Below are 15,265 nucleotides of genomic sequence, written 5' to 3'. Positions count from 1 at the left end.
TCTACCAAGATTTATCGATATCAGAAAAAAATCTTCGTTCATGCAGTCCTTGGACCCACAACTTCAGGTAATCGGTAGAAAGTCGTACCAGTTTGATCTTAGTGAACTCACCAAGTATTAGGCTGCGATTCAAGAGTTTACTGAGAAGGTGACCAGTACAACTGTTGTGTACAATAATGCAAACTACTCGCCTCTTACTTTTTACAAGCCTGAATTGTCTGAGCCAGTTGCAGTTACACAATGGTACAGTTCTTTAGATAAGCAGATGCGGCTTGATGAAGCAAACCAAGCACCAAAGCGTCGCTGTCTCTCATGGGCTTCCATGGAATTTAAGGGAAAGGATTTGACTCAGAAACTCATTCTAGATATTTCAGCAATATTGAATTCCAAAAATGTCGGAAGTTTTGAAGAGCTTCAGGAGATTGTTATGTATGTCCATATCATAACCTTTCTTATTTAATATTCTGACACGAGGCTGCAAATTTGAAGTAAACAGTTTACCCGACTCTCGGAGCAACATCAATGCGAAATCCTTTCCATGATGGGCAAAATTTCATGTGCTATGGCTGGGAAGCTAGTTGACACAACTAGTTCTGTGTCAGGGGACATATTACTCTGTTCCGTGTGTGATTATGATGTTCACGAGCATGTTTTAGGGTCGAACTGGCGAAGTCCTGACTCGGATAAATTATGCAACATCCTGGCGCACATTATACCTGGTCTCACGCGTGCGCCTCGCCTAAGGATAACTACTATGGCTGTGTTACGGCGAGTCTTAATGCACGCCCAAAACACCCCGTATTTACAGCTTGCTTCCTCTGTTTTTGGCGAGTTCTGTTTGCATTCGCTTCGGAGTTCCATTAGAGAACTACGTATCGCCACTGGGTACAGCCAATATCCCTGGTTCACGTGCTTGGAAATGCTGACAGAGTTTTAGACACTCAATACTCGCCTTTACTCGCAGGGAGTTAGATCGGGAGACTCACAGGAATAATTTCATTGTTATACTTGAATGGTTAAAAAACGATTTCTGAGAAGCAAGATGTATCGCTGCATGAAACCTGCATCTTGACATTGTGCCAACTTGCAAAGTAAGGCTAAAATTATTGTTTATATATAGCGTAACAAACTCACTCCGCTGACTTTAGGCTTTCCGGTGACGACGAGATGAACATCATTCTTCTTCGCTTAATGGAGTATCTAGGCCACCCCAACCCATTCATTTGCGCTGTAGCATATACTGAAGTACGTGAACCATTCTAACCCTCTCCCAGCGTTTTCTTGCACGCAATGTTTTGTCCGCTGATCGCAGTCTGACAATCGACGGCCTCTCATCAGCTTTCAAAACTTGCCCAAAATCTCTCTGCTACTCCTGCCGGTCTATTTAGGCCTTTTTGGGGAACTCTCTCGGTGGCAGTCGTAAAGAATTTTCAATCCCGCCCTTACATGGCCGAACAGCTCTGCTCTCTACTAGGGATGAAAGTAGATGATTTTCTCAGGCTAACAGAAGTCCATGTTTTGCCTTATTTGGTGCTTACTAGAAAGCGAGATATTATATCCAGGTTGGGGGCAACATATCAAGATACTAAAACACCCTTCGACATCTGCTCTGAAAAAAATAATTTAGCAGCAATACTTGCGTTCTTATTGAGCCAGCCCTCCTCCGATCCGGAGCGTACGGCCATGTCTGCTTTGTCAGAGATAGACGCTGCCTTTGGAAGCCGTACTCTGGCAGAGCTTGTACGGATCGAGCCGATTCTAATTGCTTGCGATTTACTAAAAGGACTTGGTGATTTGGGCGAAGGTAAAGGAGCTAGGGTATGTTATAGATCTTATAGCAGCAACTCAGCATACTGACAGAGAAAGTACCATCGAGCTCTTCATTTTTTAGCGACCCTTGTTCCACGGAAGTCCACTCATGGAAAAAAGGCGAACCTCATTGGTCATTTCATTGAAGAGCATGTTCTTGGTATAATAACTCAGTTTGCTCACGTAGTCAATGACTTTCATATCAGACAGCCCTTGACTGAGAAGAAGAGAAACATTATAGCCATAGGGGAAATGATCAAGGTGGCTAGAGGCTACGTCAGCAGTGCTTTACCGCAGGTTAGTGACTTTCCTTCTTTTCCTTTTTTCTTTTTTTCTTGTTTGCCCCAGATCACATTAGACAGACTAACATACGAAGATATGTGCCTGCCTCCGGTCCGCTTTTGAAATTGAGGACCTGTGTAATAATGCCTTTACAGTATGGGGGGTGTTAATAAGATCCTTGCATGCTGAAGAGGTTGAACCTCTTCTTGACCAAACTATGTCAATTGTGATACGGTACTGGAACACTTTCACGGAGTCAACAAGACAATGTGCTTATGGGCTTGTTGAGTACATCTTGAGGAAACATAGCACATTAGTGCGGGACGTTTATAGCACTATGCCATCGTTAGCCACTATTCCAATGATGGCTGATTTCGAGGCAGAGATAAATAAGCTAAAATGCAAAATGGACGTCAGAAGTCAATTTTTAGCATTCATTCGTCGCTGTCAAAGTGAGAATGCTACTGTTGTGGAACAGGCCTTAACGGAGTTAGTGCCTTATCTGTCCAAACATGAGGAATTTCTCCATCGCACTGTCCTTAGCGAGCAGCCTGATCCAGTTGTCGCTCATTTAGTGCGAGCTTTACTTGACTGCTGCGTTAAGTTTAACATGAGCTCGGACGTTATTACATGTACGTCAGCCCGGTGCCTGGGCCTTGTGGGATGCTTGGACCCAAATCGAGTAGATTCGGTTAAAGAAAAGAAAGACATCCTTGTTCTATCAAACTTTGAGAATATGGAGGAGACTTTTGACTTTATTCTTTTTTTCCTTCAGCATGTGCTGGTAGAAACATTTCTGTCAGCCTCCAACACTAGGGCTCAGGGGTTTCTTGCTTATGCCATGCAAGGCTTGCTAAGGTTTTGCAACCTTGACTCAGCTGTTACCCAACGCTCGCGTGATATCCAAGCAGATGAAAAGTATCAGCGTTGGTTAGAGCTCCCCGAAAGCGTTCGCAATACATTAACCCCTTTCCTGACGTCAAAATATACGGTTACAGTGGGTGCTGTGAGCTCGAATTGTAATTATCCATTATTCTCAGCCAGCCTGACACACGGGGATTGGCTGCGAAGTTTTGTACAAGATCTGTTGCAGAAAGGGAGTGGTGACAATGCACGACTAATATTCAGTGTATGCAGTCGCGTTGTTAAGGGTCAAGATATCTCAATAGCGTCATTTCTCCTACCATTTGCAGTACTAAACCGTGTGGTGGGAGGAGCTCAAAATGAAAGACAAGATTTACTGCGTGAGCTAATAAATGTGCTATCTTACCCTCTCCCAGACGGAAACAACCGTATATATGAGGCTATATTGTTGTGCAGTCAGGTGAGCTCTACATTCTATGCTGGAATTCAACAAACACTAATCTAGTCTCACTTACTTTGGGGGCAGAGTGTTTTTGAGGTCCTTGATTACCTTTCAAGATGGCTACAAGGGAAGAAAAAGCAACTCAATAGTCTCAAAAGCCACGCACATCATGGAAGTCGCTTTAATAGGGAGGCTTCCCGTGATTTGCTTATGGATACGTATTCGTCTCAAATTAAATCTGTTGAAACCTTGCTGGCGTCAATACCACCAGAAGTTATTTCTAAAAGGGCTGTTGAGTGCAAATCATTTTCTAGGGCATTGTTTCACTGGGAGCAATACATCCGTCAATGTAGGAATCATCCGAACAAGAAAGTCGGTCTTGACGATGAACCTCTATATCAGCGCCTCCAGGACATCTACAGTCAGATTGACGAGCCAGATGGTGTTGAAGGCATCTCAACTCATTTACACGCGCTTAACATTGATCAACAGGTTCTTGAGCATCGTAAAGCAGGGAGATGGGCTACTGCGCAGAATTGGTACGAATTACAACTCGAAGAGGAACCAACAAATAGCGACGCCCAGTGGAATCTCCTGACATGCCTGAAGGAGTCAGGACAACAAGGTATTTCTTCTATCCAAGTCTGACCGTTCCCAAAAATCTACTAAGAGAAAAAAAAAAACAGATGCCATTCTTACTAGGTTTGAGATTCTAAAATCAACACCTTCGGTATCCAAGCTACTTCCGTTTGCTGTAGAGGCGTCTTGGATTACGGGGAAATGGGGGAAATTGCATGACTATCTTCAACTTTGCTCGCGACAAGGTACAGGTGATTTCAACATCGGCATTGGTTCAGCTTTTGATACTTTCCGTCATGGTAGCAGAGGGGAGTTTGAGGCAATTATTAACGATTTGCGGCTCACTGTTGCCAAGTCACTAACTACCAATTCGGTGACGTCCTTGCAGTCATGCCATGATAGCATGCTTAAGTTACACGCCTTGGCAGATGTGGAAGCAATGGCTAATCTGAAAGTTGGACAAAATGTCACTCATTCGGAAATAAGCAATATTCTTGATCGTCGCTTGAGTGTGCTAGGAGGTCACATTTCCGACAAGCAGTATCTTCTTGGTTTAAGGAGAGCTACGATGGAGTTGACGTACGTTTCCACACCACAGCTAGTCAGCGCTTGCTTATATATATGCCAGAGGAAGTTTTTCCGATTTTGATGTAGCCAATGCTTGGCTTACTAGTACACGCCTCTTGCGAAAGAGTAATTTCACAAACCAAGCATACCAGTCAATGCTTCATGCAGCACGTCTAGGGGACAGATCAGCCACCATAGAACACGCTCGACTTCTTTGGAAAGATTGTCATCATCGAAAAGCAATACAGATTCTAGAGAGTGCTATTGCTGCCAATGAGTTTGCTCTTGACACATCCTGTTTCGAGGATACAGGTCCGATAACTATAACTTCAGACCGTGGAAAGAGCCAGGATTTGCTCACAGCCAGGGTATGCTTCCCACAATAGGCTTTTCTAGGAATATAATAAACCAAGGCTAATATGAGTAGGCTCATTTATTATTGGCAAAATGGACAGATAGGGCTGGACAAACACAATCCGAAGTTATAGTCCAAAGATACCGTGAAGCCATAAAACTCCATCCAAGGTACTCTCAACTATACGGGTCAGCATTGCCATATACTAACAGACATTAGGTGGGAAAAGGCCCATTACTACCTAGGAAAACATTACAATAAAATCCTAGAGTCTGAAAAAGCAAAGCCACTTGGGAAAGAGGCCCAGATATAGTATGCTACCATTTCTCTCAATCTGACTATAGCCCAATTACTAATACCGTTTTTAAGTTTGAGCGGCGAAGCCTCGAAGCTTGTCATTGATAATTATCTTCGCTCCTTAGCTCACGGAAACAAGTATGTTTTCCAGTCGCTACCTAAAGTCCTCACGCTTTGGCTGGAGCATGCTTCCGCCGTTGACCAACCATTTGATCCAAAGAGAGGTGATAATGAGTGAGATTTATCCCTCCCCGCCTTCGTGTACGTAGGCAGTTTACTCATAAGTAATATAGGGATTTCCAGGTTCATACTCTAAATCAACGAAAAAAAAGCCTAGAGGACATGCATTCACAGCTAAGGAAGTATGTGAATCGGATGCCAGCTGCATTGGTATGTTTAGTTCAGAAAACTTTAAGGAAAATTCTCTAATTATTTAGCTGTTCACAATTCTCCCTCAAGTGGTTGCTCGAATCTGCCATCCAAATGCTGCAGTCTATGACCTGTTAACGAAAATTGTTGCCAAAGCAGTAAACTTTTTCCCGCAGCAGGGATTGTGGACAGTACTCGCTGTAGTAAAATCTTCTTCTAAAGACCGAGCTTCCAGAGGCATAAACTGTCTCCAGAAAATCACAGTGAGGCCCAACAGAAAATTTTGGCAGCTCCAGATACTAAATTAAATGCTACAGGAAGTAAACAAGAAATTAAAGACTGATTTACCATCCGATATGCGTGGGATGATAAACCAAGGCCAGAAATTCTCTGAGGAGATGCTTAGGATATGCACAGTGCGTATTGAGGATAAAACATTCAAGATAAACCTGGCACGAAACTTGGGGTTCAATCACAAAGTAGCACCTTGCGGATTGGTCGTGCCATTCCAGGCCATGTTGACGCCAACATTGCCGGCCAGTCACGATTCCGGATACCTGAAGGGATTCAGAGCTTTCCCTAGGGATCCAACCACAATAGAAAGTATGTTTCTTAACTCCCCATATGTATGAACAATCCAGTTGACTTGGCTTAGCTGTGCTTGACGATGCACAAGTTCTAAATTCTCTCCAGAAACCACGGAAGATTAGCATTCGTGGTTCGGACGGAAAGATATACAACACTCTTTGTAAACCCAAAGATGATCTACGCAAAGATCAACGTCTTATGGAGTTTAACAACATGATCAATAGATTTTTGAAAAGAGATGTTGAGTCGAGCAAACGTCGCATGTGTAAGTGTTTACCTTCATAGCGTATCACCTTGTTGGCTAATTTAATAGAAGATATTAAAACATATGCTGTTACACCTTTGAACGAAGAATGTGGAATCATTGAATGGGTAGACAACCTCAGAACATTGAGAGATCTTGTGATAAAACTACTGAAAGAACGAGGCATAGTGCCAAATGTATGTTTGAAGGACTAATCACAAACTACCTCCATGCAGAACTAATCCACACCAGTACAATGAGATCAGACACTTTTTGAATGAGGCATGCTCTGATATCTCGAAGCTCTCTTTGTTTACGACACAGATTCTATCGAAGTGAGTATCCGCAGGTTGTTCCCTGTAGGTTGGACTGACTTGAATGCAGGTTCCCTCCGGTCTTGCATGAGTGGTTTGTAGAAATGTTTCCAGAATCAGGCACATGGTTTGTGGCACGGCTTCGGTACACTCGGTCTTGTGCTATAATGTCCATGGTCGGATACGTTTTAGGGTATGGAGTAGCAGCCTCCATTTTTGAATATTCTCTCACAAGTACAATGCTACAGACTCGGAGATCGGCATGGTGAGAATATTTTATTTGAAGAGGGGACAGGTGGTATTATCCACGTTGATTTCAATTGTCTATTTGATAAAGTATGAAGCCTAAATTTATCCTCTCGAACCCTTTTCACTTTATCTGTCTCGCTGTACTAATGATTGTTTGTAACAGGGCTTGACATTTGATAAGCCGGAACTGGTCCCCTTTCGTTTAACTCAGAATATGGTTGATGCATTCGGTATATATGCTTATAATGGTTCGTTTCAATTACATTTTGACAAATGTATGGTTTGATTGACATTTTCAGTAGGGCCGTTTCGAAAAACTTGCGAAATAAGTCTTGGGCTGTTGCGCCACAATGAAGATGCGCTAATGACTGTGCTCGAGACTTTCCTACACGATCCAACAGCAGATTTCATTGGGAAAAAAGTAAGTTCAAACACATGAAAATATATGTATCTGTCTTACTGGTTTGTACTGACCCATATATTTCTATTTAGCGTCGCACCCATGTAGGCGTTCCAGACACCCCTGCTGGTGTTTTGGAAAACGTTCGTAACAAACTTCGTGGTCTACTGCCTGGTGAATCTGTTCCATTATCTGTAGATGGCCATGTGGATGAACTTATTATGGAAGCGACAGACAAGAGAAATCTGGCTGCAATGTACATTGGATGGTGTGCATTCTTCTAGAGTCAGGCATTTCTGCCCACATGTGAAACATGTTGCTTCTAAGCAGTGAACAGATCCAAGGCAATATAACCAGTCTTTAAACTCTTATCCTATACTTTTCCCCTCCACATTCGCCTGCTTGAAGTCCGGGAGAGCGTGCATACTTAAGTTATTTGGCTCTAATCATAAAACCTTGTCACTACCAATTTTTGTCATCCATGAAATATTCAGACATCTTCAGACAAGTACACCTAGACCTCCCTGCACGCACTAATGCTAAGCAACCGTAAAGACCAATTCGCCTTAAAACCCCCGACATCCCTGAAGCCTATCTTCTTCCAAGATCGTACCGATTATATCCCCTGTTTCTGCTTGGGCTACGGCTTATATCACTCCGACTACTATAATCATAGCTTCCGTAGCTAGGACTGCGTCGTTTCCGGCGCCGGGAGCTATCTATGCGTGAATGAGCCCTCCTTTGAGGTGATGATGGTGGCGGAGTTTCTGACGATAACGATCTCGAACGACGGGGTGATCGAGATCGCGTCAGAGACCGCGGACGATAGAGATCATGCTTTTCCATAGGCCTGGCACGGCCATACCTTCGCTGCGGAGGTGAAGATCTGCGAGAGTACGGAGAGATGCGAGGGCGACTGTCAAAAGGTTGACCACGGCCATGCGATTGGCGGCTGGAGCCTCTAGCACTTTGGATTGGTGGTGAGCGCGAAAATGCTCTTCTAGGAAGAACGATGGAAACACTTAATAGAGCACCATCGAGTTGAGCTTCATGCATATGCGCAATAGCGGCCTCTGCATCTGCAGGGTCGTGATAGAGTATATATGCAGTGCCTCTGTTTGTCATAACTGGGGACGCACAAGAAGTGCTACATTAGCAAGTCTATGATAACATTTCAAAAAAGCCTGGGTGGTGTGTTCCATACATGCTCTATTTATTGGGAAATCAAGACTCTGTATATCTCCAAATCCCCCGAAAATCTCCCTTAGATGAGATTCTGTGACATTTTTAGTTAATTTTTCGACAACAATCTTGAATCCAAGTAAGCATTCTTATGTTTAATACAGCGCTGCGATTTGATAAGACAGACCTTTGAACTCCTTGGGGAACTAGGAGAGCTGAGAGTTCTGCCATTGCCCTTATATCCGTGAGAACGAGAATCGCGATCCCGACTTCTGCTTCGACTGAGACTCCGACTTTGACTTCGGGATATCGGCCGCGTTCGTGATAGAGAGCGGGACCAACTCCTTGGGCGGCGGCCATTGGAACGGTCAGCACAACGTTCGAAAGTTGGGCTTCGGCTATCTCTATGTTTGGACTCTGAGTGAGAAGAGGTTGAATACATGGATGAGATAGGCGGCTGATCGAAATTTTCCTCACGGTGTGAGCGAGTCGGGGAGCGTCCTCGAGGTGCTACAGACATATTGCACCTAAATATCCAGTCGACGAATGAGAATGGTTTATATTAATGAGGCTGGATGTTGGTTATACAATTGCTAGAGGGAAAATACAACCTCTATGTATTTGTGGTCAAATTCTGAAGAAGTTGGACAGCAGACAGCATACAGCTAAAGCTCTCTGGGTGATTGAATCAGGTGGGCGAACTCTGGAGTACTAAGTTTAGTCTAGCTTCTCCAGGTTAGCGGGAAGCCACGGCACGCATACTACAAAGCCCGCTCCATATGCCAATATGGAGTAGTTTAGTATTGGCTTTTTTTGGGGGGGGAAGGGGGGAATGTAATATATGGGGCCTCAAGTGATAGGGTACTAAGACTAGTATGAAATACAGATCCCTTTGTATAATTGCGGAGAATAAATGAATAGATAGGAATAGAAAGTGGATACAGTAAATACACATAAATATATATACATATGCCAGGAATACACTAATAATGCCCACTGGTGACTGTTGTCCACCTACCTTCTCAGCTACAGAGTACAGAAGTACATACCTTACCTGTCCGAGGATCCACAGTATACTGCGCGGTACTGGGATTATACTCAAGATGAGTCAAGGCACGTACGGACAGAGTACATGAATGGATCATATTTGCAGGGCAGGATTTTGGTAAACTGTACATAATAGCACTGTGTTTTATTTGGTATCAGCAGATTTCCCCCATCGCTCGTACTCCTCGACAACAGCATCTGTGATTTGCCTCTTAACTTGCTTGAGTGCGAACTCAAAGTGTTTCCACCGTACATCTTGTTCTTGCCCAGTCTCCTCCTCCTCATCCAGAGCAGCATCTCCAGCTGTTTCGCAGATGTTCACAATCTCAGCCCCTGAGTAACCCTCTGTCTTCATAGCCAATACTTCAAGTTCTACCTCGGGGTGGACCACCGATTTATGACACCAGATATTCAATATCTCCTTCCTGGCTTCGAAGTCCGGCGGGCCTATATAGAGTATATTATCCAGACGACCTGGACGCATCAAAGCTGGATCAATCACATCAGGCTTGTTGGTAGCGGCAATAACCAGGACACTCCTCAATTCTTCGATGCCGTCCATTTCATTCAGCAAGGTAGTGAGTACATTAACACCTCCTTGGAAAGAACTGCTTCGTTTTGAGGCAATAGCGTCAATCTCGTCGAAAAAAATAATACTAGGCCTCGCAGATCGCGCCTTTTGGAAAATCTCTCTCAAAGCTCGCTCTGATTCTCCAACATACATGCTCAAAATCTCGGCGCCTTTGACAGCCAAAAAATTCAAACCAGCTTCTGTGGCTAATGCTTTAACCATCAGAGTCTTTGAACAGCCCGGTGGTCCATAAAGGAGTACACCTTTCTTACTATTTATATTAAGTCTTCTCATTCGTTCAGGGGACTACTATTGTCAGCCTCTCCATTCCTTTTTTTCATAGGGGTGAGAATAATGAAGTGGAAAGCTCACTCTCAAAGGTCTTTCAACAGCCTTTTGAAGGCGTCTTTTGATTTCTTTCTGCCCTCCAATATCCGACCATCTTACTTTCGGTGTCTCTAAGAATACTTCCCGCATCGCAGTGGGGCGTGTTTCTTGTAGAGCTAAGAAGACGTCAACATCCTGGATCCTTAAAGACAAAGCTTTGTCCTGGAATGCAGATTCCCCTTGTGAATCATTGCCAGACGAGAACGCAAAATCATAAGAGCCCTCGCTTACACCATTACTATAAAGCTGTCTTTGTCGCGCCTTACGGCAGACAACTTGGAGCAGGGCAAAGAGGTCGGCACCAACATAACCATGGGTTTTTTCAGCCATCATCTCAATTAGTCTATCACTCAGCTCGGGGCAAGGATATCCACATAGAGCGCGTAGTATCTCAGCCCGGTCGTGTGCTGCAGGGATTTGCAGCTCAATCTCAGTCGAGAGTCGATGTGGTGTTCTCAAGGCATCGTCGACATTATTCGGATGTCGAGTTGCAGCGACGACCATGACGAGGGAACCTTTCACAACTTCTAAACACTCACATATGGCAGACGCTAAAGACGGGGACTCTAATGATGTTCGTTTAGGAGCAATAAATTCCAGTTGATCAATTATCACAACACTAGGCTGGGACCGAATTGCGTCTTGGAAAGCATTGCGTAGTTTGCCTTCGCCATCAGCGAGATTCTTACTGGATATAGAGGAGCTTATATTGAAAGTTTTTCTCCACCCGGCAGCCTGTATGTGGCCCAGTAGCTTCGTTTTACCAGTTCCCTTGGGGCCATAAAGAAGAATACCTCTGCTATGCTCGTAAAAGGATGGCATTGCTAGTCCCTCTGAGTCTATGTTGAAATCCGCTAGCGCCTCATTGATATTACCAATTTGGCGAGCCATTCCACCCAGACCGGGCGACTGTACCCGAAGGTGATAGGTTCGATTTATCTTTCTGCCTATGAAATCTTCACCGACGGAGACGTTAGTGTCTTTGGTGAAACGGAACAGTGTACTATCGGTGTTTCGATTCAGAGTTCGTATGTCTGCCACCTTAAAATTGCGCCGCTGGCCTTTGAGCTCTATATCGAAAGTCAAGCAAGCTGCAATAGCATCACACCTTGATAAAGGCAATTCCAAAGCCCAGGCCCAATGGTGCGCCTCTGAAAGCGGAAGAGGGCCATAATTTGCGAGCTTGTCTGCATCCGAGCATTCAACCAAAGAAATGGATTCGATCTCTTCCAAGAAGCCGTCAGTTTTGCTAATCAGGATCTTTTCGCCTAACTTAATGTCATAGCAATCTTGGAGAGTCCGCGAAGTCTGTACCACGGAGTTCTGGATATTTTCCGTTGCATTCCAGGCTATAGCAGTTTTTGTTAATCCGCCAGGCAAGCCTAACGTGCAAACATCTCCAGCCCGAAGCTTAAGGGCAGCTAGAGACGAGGATGACAAGTAAACTCGGAATGCATCCCTATGGTCATTTCTAGTTTGCTTCGAAAAGGGTCGAACAGTGAATACGCGGGTTTCTGCCATATCGTGCAGGGTCACCCAAGATGGCGCATAAAAGAATGTGCAACCCGTATTTCGGGCGGTGGGAGCTGGATAAGAGAAAAAAAAATGTTGTGGAGTTAGATCCCTACGGCAAACTATGGAGTACTTACTACCTATTACGGTACCTTAGGTTAATGAACAAAATATTTTTATTGGACAGCCTAATGCGGCACCTCCGCACAGAGGTATAATATATGAGTACTTGTACTTTTTAGGTTGTGAATTATCTACTAGCGGATGAGGTCACTGAATTGTCTCGCTGAAAGTACGGAGTGTATCGATTTAGACAAGTGATAGCCTTCTCAGAAGCTTGTATTTATTACGTTTCTTATTAACAATGTTATATGATTTAGAACCTACATAATTTACCTTTCTCAGCGGCAATCGATTTGGTATAGACTATAAGGCTAATAAGCCTACTTTGTAGAGCGTGGAGCCTAGTAGTGCTTCATGTTACATGTGGTCAAGCTACGTTGCAAGGAAAGGAAAATCCGAATGCCCAGTTGTCTTCTAACAACATTCAATATTGTACAACCCCCAACACGCCACCTGTTCGGGAAGTTCAATCTCATTATTGCTGCTGTCTTCATCTATGCCAACAGGGGCAGCCATCTTATTGGGAGAAGGCGGTATCGACATACTTTACATACCGCTTCCAAAAAAGAAAAGAAAGCAATTAATTCCATATGTATTTATGTAACAGCCAAGCGCGATTCATGTCCAGTAAGAGGAGCACTAAGGCTCAAAAGACACAGAATAATCAGCAACGCCACCTAACTAAACTCAGGCGAAAACATCGAGGAAGAGCGAACCGTATTCCAGATTATAAACATCAAAAATAGTAGGGATCCCAATAAGACCAGCATGGGGACATCTATCAAACTGCTCGAGCCATGCTTAGTTTGGACAGCAATATGAATAGGAACAGAAAATGGTAGGGTGGATTGTATAAGGAAATTCTGTTCGAGGATAAATAGATGATAATGCACCAACAATCTCAACAGCACTTTCCACCCGTGTTGCTATTCAACCCGCTGCCTTGTTGGTCTATACTGACACCTTGAGATCCTGCCTGTTCAGCTTTAGATGTATCCATCCCTTTCTTTATTTCTGAAGCAAGGTCATAGAACGCCTTCTCGATGTTGGTGTTGTTCTTAGCGGAGACTTCAAGGAAAGGTATCCCAAGTTCATTAGCAAGTTGTTGGCCTTGTTCGGTTGAGACCGCCCTCTTTTCCTCCCAGTCGCATTTATTACCGATGAGAATTTTATGTACGCCTTCGCTGGCGTGTTGCTCAACATTAGAGAACCACGTACGAATGTCTGGGTAAAAAATAGCGAAAAATTATCAGCATCACAATTCTAAACCAAAGAAACCAACGGCCTTACTTTGGAATGATCGCTCATCTGTGACATCATAGACAAGAAGAATACCCATTGCTCCTCTGTAGTATGCTGTTGTGATTGTTCTAAAACGTTCCTGTCCAGCTGTATCCCATATTTGAAGCTTTACACGCTTGCCATCCAGCTCAATCGTACGAATCTTGAAGTCAATCCCAATAGTGGTGATGAAGGATGGTGTAAAGGAATCTTCACTGAATCGCAGCAGACAACATGACTTCCCCACACCAGAGTCCCCGATCAGTAACAATTTAATCTATAGCGTCAACCCTTAGTTCATCTATCGACATAGTGGGCGACACTTACCAAGAAATCGTAATTCCTCGTACCAGCCATTATGAGATGGAGTCAGTGCCCCTCTAATGCGCACTATGCAGAAAAAAGGCAGGTAGATAAACGAAGCTGGATCAAAAAGTAAAGAAAATCTCGAAAACCAGTGTTTGTCAAGCACTGAAAAGCAAAATCTTTCTTTTCGCCACGTCTTTAGAGTTATTTTTTTTAATTTTTTCTATTCTTCAGTCTTATTTTCCAGTGATTTTGCCTGCAGAAGAACTGCAGCCACCCAACGGTGGCAAATATGTTGTTGGACTGAAGAATCCGAAGAGGTTCACTTTCGATCTCAGGGGAAGATTGTGATCTCTCTGTGCTGATAGCGATCTGGCTCTAGAATACAATATAAGGTAAAGGCTTTCTTCCAAAAACTGAATTGTTCAATGTAGGGCGATTGTTGGTAGGTAGAGTGTTGCAGCACGGAGCGGGAAGATGATGACAGTTAGTGGTAAGCTAGGGATGCAACAATAATATGCCTGCTCCGTTATGGAGTACATGTAACTAACTAGTACTTAGGTAAACCGCCCGCTAAGTATCTACCCCCATATTCAACACCACCCAATCTGACAGGGCGGAATTTTCAATACGCATTTTATCTATAGTAAGGAGTACCTAGGTGCTCAAGACTGGCTGACCTGGAAGATGACAGGTAGCAACTCCCTGGTGCCCAGAAAGTAGCCAAATTCGTTCCTTTTTTGGCCAAATACAGAGCACTACTTGTAAACTTTATTTGGGTATGTACCAATCCAGCAGTTATGTATTTGCTGCCTTGGGTATCGTCTGTATATTCTGTACTAGATTTAAGATCATAGATAGTAGTTAGTCCAGAAATACTCAGTGCAAATCTTGACATTGCTCTCACCACAGGCTAAAGCTTGTCATTGAATCCACTTCGAATAGGTCCATCCCATTCGTCCAACAATACTAATTCGCTTGCCAAGCCCATGGTGGTCAAGAAGATCGCCAACATCTTGAAAGGCTCGAAGGTTTGCCCCCTTAAAAACAATTTTAGCTTTGGTTAGCAAGACTTCTGCGTCATATATAAGAAGTCCATGTTAATTGTAAGTCAAAGCGCCATTTACTGTATTTGAAGACATTAAAGTACAGTGAACGTTCCTACATCCATGTTAGTGCCAGACCCTTTAATTCATTTCCATAGAAATAATAAGTACCGCAAAGCATGTCTCAATTCATCCTGTTGTCTACTTCTTTGTAGCCCTTTTCTAGTTACAAAAAGGCCACAAAACCATTGAAGAAATGCATATGACACCATAATCCCTGGTGTTAACCCAACAAATCTACAGTTTGTTAGTTTACAAGTATCTTCATATGAATAATGATGCTTACCCGAAAACAAGCTCTTGACTCCTCAAAAGAGAGTCAACCCCACCTATTGCAATTTCGACATCGACCTTTGTCTTCTGAATCTGAATCAAAAGAGCGCGGACAAGA

At 43.6% G+C, this 15,265-nt stretch overlaps 4 protein-coding genes across 4 annotated transcripts; 1 reads left to right on the top strand and 3 right to left on the bottom strand.

The window, feature by feature from the left end:
- Positions 1–1,683: 1,683 nt before the first annotated feature.
- On the top strand, positions 1,684–7,643 carry atrA (protein kinase MEC1; the record flags this gene model as incomplete). Its single annotated transcript, XM_033567396.1, has 18 exons — positions 1,684–1,818; positions 1,867–2,106; positions 2,570–2,723; positions 2,778–3,088; positions 3,482–4,022; positions 4,084–4,555; positions 4,605–4,911; positions 4,971–5,068; positions 5,118–5,210; positions 5,268–5,419; positions 5,982–6,167; positions 6,220–6,355; positions 6,633–6,731; positions 6,781–6,903; positions 6,959–7,046; positions 7,123–7,207; positions 7,262–7,380; positions 7,452–7,643. 18 exons carry the CDS (start codon positions 1,684–1,686, stop codon positions 7,641–7,643), a joined length of 3,531 nt encoding a protein of 1,176 aa, XP_033429391.1.
- A 525-nt stretch (positions 7,644–8,168) lies between these two features.
- Positions 8,169–8,901, bottom strand: ATNIH1004_002709 (uncharacterized protein; the record flags this gene model as incomplete). The annotated part of the gene is made up of 3 exons (XM_033567395.1): positions 8,169–8,326; positions 8,394–8,473; positions 8,729–8,901. 3 exons carry the CDS (start codon positions 8,899–8,901, stop codon positions 8,169–8,171), a joined length of 411 nt encoding a protein of 136 aa, XP_033429390.1.
- Positions 8,902–9,733: 832 nt separating this feature from the next.
- On the bottom strand, positions 9,734–12,067 carry AFG2 (putative AAA family ATPase; the record flags this gene model as incomplete). The annotated part of the gene is made up of 2 exons (XM_033567394.1): positions 9,734–10,387; positions 10,607–12,067. 2 exons carry the CDS (start codon positions 12,065–12,067, stop codon positions 9,734–9,736), a joined length of 2,115 nt encoding a protein of 704 aa, XP_033429389.1.
- Positions 12,068–13,082: 1,015 nt separating this feature from the next.
- On the bottom strand, positions 13,083–13,819 carry srgA (Rab family GTPase srgA; the record flags this gene model as incomplete). The annotated part of the gene is made up of 3 exons (XM_033567393.1): positions 13,083–13,405; positions 13,472–13,739; positions 13,790–13,819. 3 exons carry the CDS (start codon positions 13,817–13,819, stop codon positions 13,083–13,085), a joined length of 621 nt encoding a protein of 206 aa, XP_033429388.1.
- Positions 13,820–15,265: the final 1,446 nt, after the last annotated feature.

This window comes from Aspergillus tanneri (assembly GCF_003426965.1).
Source record: "Aspergillus tanneri strain NIH1004 chromosome Unknown AapTan_1_pilon_pilon_pilon, whole genome shotgun sequence".
NCBI lineage: Eukaryota > Fungi > Ascomycota > Eurotiomycetes > Eurotiales > Aspergillaceae > Aspergillus > Aspergillus tanneri.
This window is presented reverse-complemented; position numbering and strand designations above follow the sequence as displayed.